The sequence below is a fragment of the Parus major genome, chromosome 15 (assembly GCF_001522545.3).
Source record: "Parus major isolate Abel chromosome 15, Parus_major1.1, whole genome shotgun sequence".
In the NCBI taxonomy this organism is placed as follows: Eukaryota; Metazoa; Chordata; class Aves; order Passeriformes; family Paridae; genus Parus; species Parus major.
Genome location: NC_031784.1, coordinates 11,082,523 through 11,096,903, shown reverse-complemented (window position 1 = coordinate 11,096,903; position 14,381 = coordinate 11,082,523). Strand labels below are relative to the sequence as shown.

Sequence of the window (14,381 nt, the reverse complement as noted above, 5' to 3'; positions counted from 1 at the left end):
AAAAGCTCCACTTAGTTTAGGGTCCTCTGCAGATGTACAGATGAGGTACCTGGGCTAGAGGTTCAGTTTGCAGGAACTATCACATCCTGAGTGTGACTCTGAGCCTACGCACAACACAAAGAAAGAAACAGATCCTCACGCTCCCAGATATTTCTGGATTCTGTCTCATCAATAACCATCCTGATTTTTGAACAGTTTCATTAAATTTCACAAGCTATATTCTAGCCTAAAAGACTTGCAGCAACTACTTCATAAAAATTTTGTGAGGTGCCAAATACCACCACCACCTCTTAAATAAAAGTGGCAGACAGAAGCTGCTCTAAGGAAATGAGTAAGATTTACACACTTTAGGTACTACATGGAAAGAACTTCTCTTTGCATCCCACCCTTCAGTGACATTCAATAAGAACCACAGTACCTTTTAAAATCTTGAAAGGGCATCTCGAAGAAGGCAGAAATTTTTAATTTACCAGTTTTCAGAAGACATTAGAAAAACACAAGTGAGAAACTGCATGGTAAAATGAACACTGGACCAGACTGCGTGCATCCATGGAGCACAGTGGGACTGGCACAGAAATGTTCAACAGGGCTGGGACCATGTCTTGTGGTTTCTGTGCCTGCATGCCCAGCTCATGGACCATTTTGTCAGGCATGGCACACACATGTATTCAAGACAGGCAGCCCCAAGGTGGTTAACAAAGATTGCCTTCATCCAAAGAGGAAGGGATGTGGCAGCCCTGGTGCAAGAAAAACACAATTGCTCTTGGTCTCCAACGATATCTTACAACACCTACAAAAGAAAAAGTGCAGCTACACAAAGAAGCATTGAGGAAAACTAACAGTGCTCCAAAGTCCGCATTGCTGAGGATGAGGTAACTGGTCAATATTGACACAGCACCATAATTATCTTTACCAGGTTCTCTTGGAGGAGGTGAGGATTTAAAAAACAGCTGAGTATGTTTGTAACATCTGTAAAGAGCAGCACACAATAACAAGTTATTTAAATGACTTAAATTTCCTCATCATGACAGAGACACAACAGTTTTCCTTACAGCACTGAGAACAGTTTTTCTCTTCACAAGTAAAAGCTTTAATTTACAAGCCAGCTCTTGCTGGGCACCATCAGCTGACGGAGACAGCATTTTCTGCCGGAATGTTAATTTCTTCCCGTTAAAAGAGATGCACTTTCAGAGAGACAAACATCTCCCAGAACACACTGCAGGCCTTCCTTCCTGGCCATTACCACAAGGGCACTGTGCAAAATCCACGGTTTTGTCCTAACCCTTTTTTAACAGGGGCATTTTTCCAAGTGTGAAGTCCAGCCTCGGCCACAGCCAGCCAGGACACAGGGCAGGGCCTGGCTGCTTGATGCTCTGCACAGCAATTGCTCAAGAAACTCTCAGGGGAGTTGATCCAACAATCACAGGGCACATTACAAGATCTCCAATGCAATACCCCAAATTTACATACAGTTTCCTCCAGTGTGAAAAGACGATCCCCTGCTCCTGCTGTGTCAGGGATCAATGCACCAGCCAGGACCTGCTCTGTGCATTGTGCTGCTGCTCCTGCTCCCTCCCGGGAGCTGTGTCCCGACAAGAGCTCCTGCTGAGGGAGGCCTTGGCTCACAGTGTCAGCTGGGGCTGTGTGGAGAACACTGAACATCTGGAAAACATCCCCTGTGCTTCTTCAGCCTCAGGGTCCTTTTAAGTCACACTTGTTACAAAATGTACTCCAAGACTCAGAAATTCACTTGGCGCCAAAATCAGGAGGAAGAAGAGTAAGTTTATTATTTGGTATTACAACATTCCTCACTTACAGACCTGGGAACAGACTCACCTGCTCACCCAGAGCAGGACAGCAGTGAGCAGGTAGAGACAGGGACCATCCTCCCACCCTGCCCACACAGCAGCCAGGCTGTGATGCACTCTGGGCCATGGGCATTTCTGCTTTGCCCGTGTCTGACACAGAAAGAAACAAAGAGCAGCACTGACTCCAACAGCCTGGCTGTCCCTCTGTTCCTGCACTCCAACCAGGACAGAGGGAACATCCTGGGTATCGGTACCAAGCTCCCCACCAGCACAGAGAGACCTGCCAAGGCTGAGGACTCCTTTCCCCTACCCTGGAAAGAAGGGAGCAGTCTGAAATCTTTGAGCTGCTTGTGGCAAATGCAGGAGCTGGTACCACATCTACCAGACCACAGAGGATGGGGAAAATACACCTATTACCAAAGTGCAGATGGGATGTTCCCTGCAGGAAGTGGGAGCAGCCTGTATTGGCAAACTCTAACCACTCAGCAGGGAGTGCCAGGTGGTCAGCAGTCCATCCCATGCTTCCTACCCAGCTCGGCTAGCCTGTTTTCCACTTGTACAAGTCTAACTGGTATTTCATGTCCCTGCCTCTTCAAGGCCAGCATCCATTCCTAGCCTTTCTCCATTGTCCTTTCTCCACTGCCCTCCTGTCTTTTGGCTTCCTCTCTACCCACGTGTTTCAGAATAAACTGCACAGGGCAGCAGTCAGAGTATTCCTGTCTCCCTGCCATGGGAGCTGTGAGAACCCAGCACCCAGCCAGATTTGAACAGACAAGAAATCAGTTCTTTGCTTCCACTCCTCATGAATTACATTTAAAAAACACCAAAACAGTAAGGAAGGTGGAAAGCAGGACGCAGGAAATTACACAGGTATCTCATGTCTGTAAGATCCTGGTGTTCTCTCTTCTCAACTGGGTGGTGATTTTTTCCTATTCCAAAGCCTTAAAAACCAAAAGATTGAGTCACAGTGTAATCTTGCAACCTGAAGCAGGGCCAGTGAGAGGGGTTGGAAGCTCTGGAGATATCAGAGTGCACACACTGGCCCTGAGCCATGGCTGGGTTGAATGTGTTTACAGCTTGTCAGCCCAAGTACTTTAGTTTACTAACCAGCCTGGCGTCGCGTGTTGTGTTCAATTACTGCGAGGCTGACATTCACCAGCTCCAAGGTTTAGACAGATTCAGCTCTTCCTGACTCTGGTTAAAGAATTCAGGGCTTCCTGGTTCTTGTTTAAATTAACAGCAATAATTGTTTTCTTGCAAATGGTAGAAGAGCCCAGATTAAGAATTGAGAAACCACAATACGTAAGATTTTGCAAAGAGGTTGCTGCTGGCACAGCTCTTTAAAGAGAATCAGGGATTCAAAGTGGGCGTATAAAAGGCACTTTAACTCTTCCTTTGGTACAGGGTGTTCATTCACCCTGCAATGAATGTGTTCAAAGGCAAGGTTTCCCATAAGGATAGCTCACAATCTCAAACAGAACCTGACGAAGCCTACAAAGGAGAAAAACATTCAGTTCCATTTTTAAAGTGTAAATATGTTTGAAAGCTTCTGCTGGAGGTTTCTCATTGTCTTGGTGATATTAAATTGGGCAAATTCTGTAATCAAGCCAATCATGCTCCATGTGGGGAGGGGAAGCAGCAGGGAGAGGAGCCAACATTATTTATAACATCAGTACTGGTGTGCCAGCTCTCCTCAGGAAGGGCTGTACATCCAGGCACAGCCCTTAAGGAGCAAAGAACTGGAGAATAAAAAGAAAAAACTGCATCTGTTGGGGGTGCTGAGGGGAAAGGGACAGTAAAACAAAACAAACAAACCAATTCAAATACTGAGAGGAAGAAAGGAGAATGGTTAGGAAATGCTGGAGGGGGAAGGACAAGCTAGCAAGAGTAGTACCAAGAGCAGTAATCCCATTTACTGCTGTAGCTTCAGAGGTCAGCTTCTCTGCATCCCCTTGGGACCAAGCTAGGAGCAAAATCCACAACCTGCTCTGCCACAGCCCTGCTCTTGCTGAGCTGGCAGACAGCAGGAACAAAGGGATCTGATCTGAGGACAGGCAATGGCTGCCAATGCTGCACCAACCATGGATGCACAGCAGAAAAGAGAAATTCTACCTGAAAGTCTGCAAGAACCAGCCAATTTCTCCTCCAAACAGAACAGACAGTAGGAGGTAGTCACACAGCTTTAGCACCCCTGCCTCCCTTGCTTTGACATATGCAAGAATTGGAGAGATCTGTTTTGTCAAAAACTCATCTAAATTCCTGAGAAGGGACTCCCCTCATTTCCTGGGGCAGTGGAATGAGCTTTGCTTTCCCACTGCCTGCCCTGCACCCACCTCCACAGAACCCCCCCAGCCTCTGAGCCTGCCTCTGCTGCTGCTGAGCATCCTGAAAGGCCTTTCCTATTTTATTTCTAAATTCCCAGGGCTGCAAATTCTCCTCCCATGAGGAGCAGCACCAGGACGACAGGGAGTGAGGCTTCCCCCTTATCCCAGCCTTCTTTAGCCTCCAGGCTGCAAGCTACCCACTCCAGAACTCCTGGCAGTAACTCTTCTCTTCTGAAGGGTGTCAGCCCCTGATTTTCCAGCTGTCCCTACACCTTCCTGTGGCCTAAGAATACTGCAGCAAACTCTTCCTCTGTCCTCCTCTGACTTTATCCAGATATTTTCTCTGCTCTTCACCCTCACTGTATGGAAAAGACAGACACATTCTCTCTTTCTGGGAGGGAATTACCTCTATTTTTTACCAATAGTCTAACACCTTCTGAAGCTACCAGCACTGTCTTATTTGGCAAACATTTGGGCTGACATTTTCCAAGAGAGGTTTCCAGAATTTCTGTAAAGTTCAATCACAACAGTTCAGCTGTTACAGAAATGAAGGTCTGGGAAAATTGAATCTCTTCTCAAGTTAAATAAACAAACAACTTGAGCATTAGTGGAACCTATTTCTCTTTTTTCCTCTGTCCCTGTAGGCTTGCTTCAGAGCAAAGTTTGGCAAAAGCACAGGTTTAATGGCAGGACATGCATCAGCAGCCCAGCCTGAGATTCTAGAAGAGCCAGAAGGAATGGAGCAAGTGGGTCAGACACTAAAAACATTTTTTAAGGCCTCCCTTCCACACAAATGACAAGTCAAGGGCTGCTGAGATCCACACTACAAACATCTGTGCTGCTTGTCCCTCTCTGGGTCAGCTGCTGGTGCAGCCTCATCCTCCTCCTTGGACAGCAGCAGTTTGTGCAGTGGCCAGGGAACAAGGGGGACACACAGCAGCCCTGGCTGCAGGGGCAGTGTGGAGGCAGAGCAGGCTCTGCCCCTCATCTGCTCCTGAGATACAGGTGGTAGGAGGGAGTAGAAAACACTGCCCAGGTGGCTGGACAGAGCTGCTGAGCCCCCATGTGCTATCCCCACCAAGGGCTGCTCTAGGGACGTGGAAGAACTCAGTCAAACACCTGGCAGAAAAATACAAAGCCCGGAGCAAGCCCATAAAATGAGTCAAAATAAAAATGCTCTCAGTATTCAGATAGCAACAATGCAGTCCCCAAGAGGTCTCATGGATGAGGCAGATGAACATCACAGCAAAATGCTGCAATGCCTGTGTGATGGTAAGTGTATTACTTAGATTTATATTTATAAAAAGTAAATTTAAAATATCATTGTTTGCTACATTTTCTGTTTTCTGGGTGCCTGACTGGAGGAGTGCTGTTAACTCCCGGTTGCAAAGTGAAATTAAATGGATTTTACTTTAATGTGAAGAAAACTGTGTTAAAAGTCAGAACCTGGTTTTGCAGAACATTACACATCTCAAATTAAACACCCAAAATTAGCAGATGCTTCTCCCAAAACCTGTCTGCCCTGATTACCTGTGGTTAGTGAACATACCATTCTCTTATCTCTCAGGAACACTGCAAGGACAATTAAGACCTGTGTGGCATTCCAGCTGTATTTGGAGTTACTGGAAATGAATACTTTTGTACCCAGACCAGGTAAGGTTCACACTTTAGAGATGAAATATTGAATGCAGTATCATTCACTCTATCCACTGCACAGTGCAGGAGCTCACAGGAAAGATGGGCCAATTGAGTAATTCAAAGTTATCATCAAGATTCAAGACTTCTTAACTTCTGAATGACTTTACAACCTTAATGTTTTGCCACCATGTATGTAGTGTATGCATGGTGCTGCTGCCAACAGTTCACTTCACTTCCAGACTCTGGCCATAAAAACAATCTGAAATTTTCACAAGTAACTGCAGGCACCTTGGCTAAAAGCAGAAAGGCAAGAAGACAACTTTAGAAGCAAACACATCTAAACAAAGCATGTTTTCTGCTAATCAAGTTTAGTACAAAAGAAAATAGAAGAGACATACGTCCTGGTATTTCTGGTCCAACATGTGTTACGTGTTTGGCTCAGTGTGTTTGACAATTTTGTTACTGATGCTTTTTCCACTATAGCTGAAAACATAGCTCAGCAAAAGCCACCTCAGAGCTCATGATGACTGAAAGCTTAACTTGCTTGGGAAATATCTGGAATTAGTCTCTTTTTGCTTGTCACGGACTGTCCAGAGATTGTAATCTGTGGACTGATGACAGACAGGATCAAGTGAAATAGTTGAGATTCATGATTAGAAGTCTAATCTGTATCAGGACATGACTTTCTTTTGGAAGCCATGAAACATCTTTTTGTAGTCAGAAAAAAGAAAATCAATTTATGTTAAAAATTATTTTTGATGAAACAGCCTTCAAACATTATTAAAGTAACTTTTAAATTAACTACTGTTAAATGCTTATGAGGCAATATTCAAACAAATAAAGAACAAGATTAACCATTAGGCAGTGTCCCTTCCAGGCCTCCAGTCACAGGCACTGTCATAACTGGCTCTTTGAAGATAATTCTCAGCCATGTGTAGTCACATGTTTTTCCTTCATCTTGAGAAACAACCTGAGAATCTCAAGCCAATATTAAAATGGTTTTGGAGCTTTTTGAATTTACTAATGATAATTTCTTCATTCAAAAGCCTCTTAAATATCACAAAAATTCTCATCTTGAGAGATAAGAAAGCATCTCAAAATGAATACACTAAAGCCTAAGCGGCTAACTAGATTCCACACTTTATAGTCAAATAAAATTAAGCAAACACCAATAATATATCAACTCCATAATGCTTTAAGAGATCTTGACAATTAATTTTATAAATGAGAGAGAATGAGGACTGTATCAGGAAGGATTCTTAGCCTAGAATTAATCCTGGGAGCAGTAAGCATAGCTGGGACAGTAACCAGCAGAGAGCAGAAGGATGTGTACAATGAACACTGAGCACTGATGGTTTGTGGAACTTCTCAGATTTGCCTTTTGATGCAAGATAAATAAAACTGCCTGATAATGGTGATGGTGTTGATTTACATGTACACTGGTATCTCTAAAATATCCATAATTATCTTCCATGACATCTTAATGAACAGGAAAGAACAATATAAATGCAACACATAAGTTAAAGCACTTGATGAGAGATTTCAAAGTGTCATTTACAATGTGGGAATTCAAGGTTGTTTGGCACATTTTCTTAGAAGTACTGTAGGAAGGAAGTGACAGTTGGCTTTGTGCTATTGAACATTTTTATGAATGATTTGGGAAACCCAAAAGTTTGAAAATGACAAAGATATTCAGGGAAACAGCAACTTGGGACTCAAGTGCTCTGAAATCTATTGCAAAAGGATAAAAAGAAGCAAAAGGTTGAAAAAAGAAAGGACTAATCCAAGCTGAAACTAGGACATTTTGGACTGTGAAAACAGCAGAGTCAGTTGTTCTTCACCAAGGCATGCAGATGACCCACTACCAAGAATATTGTAAAACCAAAAACAGAAATTTTCCTGAAGTTCCAAGTTATAGCCATGCTACTGAACCTGAAGCAAAACCAAAGCAAGGTAGATTGAAGGGCTGTGTTAAGCCCCAGGTTAGGCAAGGCAGTCCCTTCTGTATTTTTAATCTATGATAACTGATTATATAGAAAGCTGTTTAGTGAACAGTCAAATCCATTACAAGTAGTGGCCATCTCCCACCCAAAGTCACCATTTCAGAGCTGGCACTTTTAATTCTTTTTATTTCATTTTCACAGGGTGAAGGAAATAGGTCCTCCAGGTGCTTGATCAAAACCCTTAACCTACCTGAAAATAACTTTTATTTTCCTTGTGAAAAGCAATGACAATTCACATGCAGAGATGTATGAATGTGTTACATTCCACAGTCTCCTTTCCAAAATATCTATTTAGAGACCTTCTCAACTGCAATTAATCACCAATTCTCTCCACTGAATTGCACAAAGGGCTCATATACACACCACTGACCCCTGGAGTTTAGTCCTAGCATGAGCTAAAAGCCTCAGCTGAGCTTTCAGTGTCGAGCAGCAGCCTGGCAGTGCTGCGTTACATGGGCTGATGTCCCACAGCACCCGCAGCCCCCGGCTGAGGCCCTCGCAAACCCCCAGGGCTCTGCTGAGTGCAGGAGGGCAGGGAAGGACTCACAGATTTTGTGGATTCCAGAGAGCCCGAGGACAGCGTGTCCCGGCTGCCGCGGCTCTTGGAGCTGAGGTGTGGAGAGGAGGATGGCGAGTCGTCGATGTAGGGCATCATGTCATGGTGCCGCCTCTGCTCCTCGGCGCGGTCAGCATCGTACGCGTAGCCAGGCGGGGTCCCCCCAAATGGGGCATCTGCAAAACACAACACAGGCTCTGCTCACCCTGCAGGGCACGGGCAACACGGGCAGGGCAGCGCTGCTCACATCACCCGGGGTCAGCGATGGCTAAATACAGACCAAGGACAGGAGTAAATGTAATTAAATTCATGTCGTCACCAGAAGTTCATTTCACTTAGAATAAGTCCTAAAAGACAAAGTCCTTTCTTGCATTAGCGGTCATTTAATTACAGATCCTTCCCTCACATTTTCCTCCAAAGCATTAGCATCAGAATCAATGCTTTTGCTGGCTCCATAAAAGTCACCAGTCTGGGTTTAGGAACCTACTGGGTAACAAACTCTGGCTTTTCTGTCAATCAAGAGCAGATGATGCCCCTGCCAGTTTAGGAAAGACAGGTAATACATAACTCTGGGGTGAACTGTAACTCTCCTCTCAGCAACAGAAAGAATAGGAGAGAAAGGTCCTATGTGCCGAGTGAACCAGCACATTGCCAAAAATAAAATCCTAAAAGGTTCTGTTGGCTGCCTTTCCTTGTATTTTGAGCTTAACCCCTTAAACAAATAAACAAATCACCACACTGTTCCCTTCTCTACAGCCTGTCTCCCCTGCCCCCAAAAACCAAAACCAACACAACCAAAACACAAGCAATAAAGGATGGTGGTATGAGGAGTCAAGTTAACCATTGCTGCATGAGACAGCAACGAACTTCTTCAGGAGAAATGAGCAGCAGAACTGGTTCTGGCATATTTAGTTGCTGCATACAGAGACTGGTCCTGCAGAAAAACCAAGGACATGCACACTGAGCAGCTGCTTCTGTCACAAGCTAAAAGGCTTTTCACCTCTCAGCACAAAGAAATAAACACAGAGGACCCAAATTTGGTGTCTGCACAGTGACACTGCACCACAACTTCCATGGGCCTGTGAAGCACTTTCACCTGCCAAAGCCAACTCCCAGGAGTGTCCTGTGTGTGACAGTAACAGCCATGCAGGGGCCACCCTCCACAAAATGGTAGAGTTGTTCCCCCTCTTTCAGCTACAACTCAATGCCACCCTTCTCCCCAGACTGAAAAATAACCCCAAGGAGATAAGCTAGATCTGCCTTTACAGAAGCCAGTGAGCCTTATGGAAGACAAAGCCATGAAAAAAGGAAAAACAATTAAACTTGAACACAAGCAGAAGCAATTCCTTGTTTTCATAAATACCCAGGTTCTGTGAAAATAATAAGCAGCTGCTGCCAAGCATACTAATAATCCTGTTATACATCACTAAGGCAGGGTGGAGGAGTAACATTTTAAAGCCCACTTTCCTCCCTCACAGTAAACTCAGTTAAAGCATGACTCATTTCAGTAAAAGATGTGAACTTTATGTGGAACAGAATAAAACTTGATCTATGTGGCTTTTTCAGGAGGGAGAGCTGGTCTGGGGAATTTACACAAACAATATACTGAAAACCCAACAATAAACTCACTGTAGATGTGAGCTCTGTCTCAGCTTGTACCAAATGCCACCCAGCTAAGTAACAGCCTGGTACGAGGCCTTTAGGCTGCCGAAGGACTGTGGCAATATTATTTTAACAAACTCACTGAGTTTTATGTCACCCACCTGCTCGAGTCATTACCTTGTGCTCAAGCTCCCAGAGCTCCTCCAAAGATTTGTTAGATTGTGCACAATCACAGCAACAAAGGGCAGAGGGAAGGTGGTATCTGTTCTCTGGAAGGAGCTTTGGTCTAGATGTTAGAGGTTTTCAGAGTCCACAGCCATTTAGAAAACACCATAGAAGTTGATTTGCTGAAGAGCAGCTTGAATGGGAGTTGCTGAAAACGTGAAAACCCAAGGACCCTGTGATACATCACTGACAATTGAACAAGGGGGAACACCAGTACTGGGCACTTCTGCTGGCCCCAAGCCTACTCAAGGATGAGTTCCTTTTTCCTGCAGAAGTCTCTTCAAACTATTCTTATCCAAATCAATTTCTCCACACTCCTGCAATAACAAGACCAAACTGTTGTGTGGAAATTGAGGCAGGATTATTTTTTTCACTCCCAGTGCTCACTCTCAAAATGAATATTTTGCTCCACTTTTGTTAGTGGGGGAGTAAATGCAGACTAAAATACATTAGCAGAAAGGCTTGCAGTGAGTAACAGTATTTCCACTTTCCTCACTTTCTCCAGCTAAAACCAGAAGCTTCACACTTCTACCACCCATAACATGTTCTGTCTCCTACTGCACAGGAAAACCTTTACCTGAAACTGGAGGAAACTCCAGGTGGAGGATCAGCTCTGAGGGATATTTATTCTTAACTTTGCAACAAGATTCAGTCTACCTTTGAATCACTTTGTCTCCCTAGCCATAAAATAGAAAATAAGTCATTTCACCAAGGAATGAATCTATCACTGTCACAGACTGCTGTAAGATCTGTTCATAAAGACCCACACAGAATTTAAAACTTTATTTCTGTATCCTCCAGGGATTCTTCACACGTTAAAAAGCTTAGAAGTAGTTATAATCCCTCTTCTTTCTATTATTGCTGAATACAGCACTGAAATCCACCGATAGAGATTTTAATTATCTCAAAGGCAGAAAGATCTTGCTTTTATTTGCCATTTTTCCCAAGAAAAGCAAAGTACTGCCATAGCCAGATACACTACTCAAGCCTGAACACCAGGAACAGAGGTAGCCTTGTGTCTCTGTGATTAAAGAGCCCGCTGTTGCCAGGGAAACTGAGTTATTCACATCTCCTCAGCGCAGCACAATGCTCACAGGCTGCTCAGCCTCCACCTGAGAGCAAAGGACCAGAGGAAAGAGATCAGAGCCAGGAGCTCACCTGCTCTGACACTTCCAGCTGCTCTGGCTGCTGCTGGGCTCCGTGGCAAGTGGAGACAGCACATGGGCTCAAACAAGAGCACTTGCTTTCTTAGCCAGAGTCTCTGTCAAGGTGAGCATTAAGAGGGTTCTTATTCTCATTTCAGGGCCAGCCAGTCTCAGAGTTACTATCAATAACTTTGCCATCAAGGCCAGAGGAAGATGAATTACAGCAACAAGAGATAACTGCTGACAAAAAAAAAAAGGCAGCAAACAAGGTTGATCTCAACACAGTGTGCTGAGAGAGCACCAGAGAGACACCAAGGATACAGCTCCACATGTGTTCTGCTTCTCATCTCACCACCAGGCACAGCCCTTTCTCCTCCTCATCTTTGGGTAACTTGAAGGAGCTCTCATCCCAGAGAGAAGAGCAGCACCAGGGACTTAGAGAAATGAGCCCTCCCAGCACACAAGAGGAACTATTTCTACCCCTGGCCCTCTGACATTCTCTAACAGCACCACTCTCCTGCAGCAGCACAACGGGCTGTGAACCACCTGGGGCTACAAAGGCTCATCATTAATTCACACATTCTGCAAAAAAACACTCAAGCATTTACTTCCACCTTTGGTTCTGACAGCAACAGCCTGGCCTTGCTTTGCTTCAGCTGATATGAGTCTTTTCTAACATTTCCCTCCTCAGTTACTGCTTCCATCCTCTCATCTTGTTTTTTGTCTCTGTCCCGTTCTCATTTGTTTTTGTTTTTCTCAAACATAATATTCCTTTCCTCTGTGACCTTGTGCCTCCCCCTCTTCTAAACTGCTTCCCTCCCTCAGTGCTTCAAATTTCTCCTGGATGGGGGGTAAGGAAGAATCTAACCAATTTACAGTTACAAATTCACCAGCACTCAGAGAGAGCACAGCAACACTGCTCCCTTGTCCTGTTGCCTACACCCTTCCTGCTGGGTGCCGCATTCATTCTTTGGAAATATGAAATCATAGACCTAATATGAAAGCAGGAAGGGTAAAAGAAATTAACTTCTAAGTAAAAAGAAAGATTATCTGCGTCTAATCCACGGCCACACAATGGTTCAAATGCACGTGTCATACTTTCACAGCAGCACAACATCCATAGCTGCTTGAGAGGCTTAACAGCAGCATGCAGAGAAGATTCTGAGAGAGCTGTGCTCCAGCTAATCCTGCTAAAAGAGCAGTGAAGCCACAGCAGCTCAGACCTGCCTGCCTAAGTAAATACCTAGAATCCTGGAGGGGGAAGGGAGCTGTGCATCCTGCCAAAGCCCCACATCACTGTGGCTTCTTTGTGAATGGTACCAAGGCTTGCACAAGTTTGTAATGCCTACACTCACTCCAAAAACATCCCCACAGCTGCAGAGCAGAACAGAGCTGAGGCAGTTTGCACCCTTGTGTTTCTACGCCAGGGAATGTGTGAGGCCATAGTTTGACAATGCATTGTCTTGGCAGCAGTAGGGTTTTAGGTTTCCCCCACCAAGCCATAAACCACTTCACTGCCCTTTTCCCCTCTTATCCCCTCAGTTCTGCAACCCCACAGATGCCTGTGGTCCAGATAAAGAACTCAGCCAGCTCAAAGAAAAATATCTTTGACGCTTCCCTTCTAAGCTGGATCAGCTCTGTGATCTACTTCATGGCTCAGAAAGCCAAGCTGGAAGGATACACTCACAGTAGATATGGGGTGGGTACACTTAAAAGCTTCTACTGCAACTGAAGAACATATTAGCAAAACGCTGCTTCATTTTCCTTCAGGCTGAAGCTTAGGCAATTCCTGGGATTTACACGTGGCTGCTTTAGGGATAAGTTACTGGAATGCAACATTGCTTCTATTTTTATTTTTCCTTTGTAACATTTGAGTTACTAATGTGCCTTCCAGCCTTAGCTCCAGCTTTTGCATATCACTGTTTACTTGGTGATAAACAATACAGAAACATGTCATTTTATTTCTTAGTGCAGGCCAGGCTACTTGGAGAAGGATCAGGGATCCAGGCCCAGTGCAGAAGTACATCAGTGAGGATGGGCTGTGAATGCAGTTGCCTGGGGAATACAGCACCATTCTCTAAAAGATGTAATAACTAAGCTATGGAAAGCTAAACACCTTGCTTATTTCCTTGACATATCCTGAATCATCGTCTCCAAACTCAGGAAAACAGCACACTCAATATGTATAATTTCACACAAAACTGAGATCCATAAATAATAATTATGGTGTTTACCTATACCAGGAGCCTGTCCCCCAGGCCACAAAGATCAAATATCAAAAGAAAAAGAACAGAGATGTTTGCCATGTCAAATCCCTACAACTTTATTTCTCTTGTATGGATGAAGAAAAGGCTCTGCTAGGATGCTAAGCAAATTCAAAACAAACTATTTTCTTCATCCTTTCTATCTCTTCTCTGTGTAAAGACAGTACACCCACATGTAAGGGTGTTTAGTGAACCCTGAAGCTCCCACTCAAGTACAAAACCAATTCATTTAGCAACAAAAAGTCCCATTAATTTGTAAACTCATTCTTCAGTACGAGGTAAAATCAAAGACAAAACCATGCCAAGTTAGCTCCAAGCCTGCCTATGGCCTCAGAGCGTGCTTCTCCTTTAGGCACATGAAGTGGGAAATAAGTGAAGGCAGCTGTCAGTGCTGACAGACTTTTACCAGGCACCCCATCACTGGCCATTCAAAGTGCCAGAGGATGATCCCTCACACTGCTGAACAAGCTGGCTGGGAGCATGGGCTGCAGAAGCAGAACTGCACTGAAACACAACACAGCCCACCCCAGGAAACAGCCATTAGCTCAAAGCCAGAGCTAAACAAGCACTTTCACACAGGCAGCACTGTCCCTCCTGCAGGAGACCTGAAACCCTCTCCAGGGAACAGAACAAAAGGGAAGCAGCACCCCAGGAAGGGAGGTCTCTAAATACATTGCTGGACACTAGAATGACAACTGCAGATTATGCAGCATGCAAAAAATGAGTTTGTGAATCCAAAATTTCAGCAGATTTTCCCACAATCACCAAGATCCATTCCAGGTTTGCATCCTCTGCTCTCTCACCCCAGTAAGTAAT

General features: G+C 44.5%; 1 protein-coding gene across 3 annotated transcripts in view; it reads right to left on the bottom strand.

Moving 5' to 3' along the window:
* Positions 1–14,381, bottom strand: part of BCR (BCR activator of RhoGEF and GTPase) — a 97,769-nt gene that overhangs the window by 42,196 nt on the left and 41,192 nt on the right. For all 3 annotated transcript variants that reach the window (XM_015644036.3, XM_015644034.1, XM_015644037.3), the window contains one exon: positions 8,321–8,505. In XM_015644036.3, the coding sequence (XP_015499522.1) occupies positions 8,321–8,505 (185 nt within the window). The remainder of the gene's footprint in view (positions 1–8,320; positions 8,506–14,381) is intronic.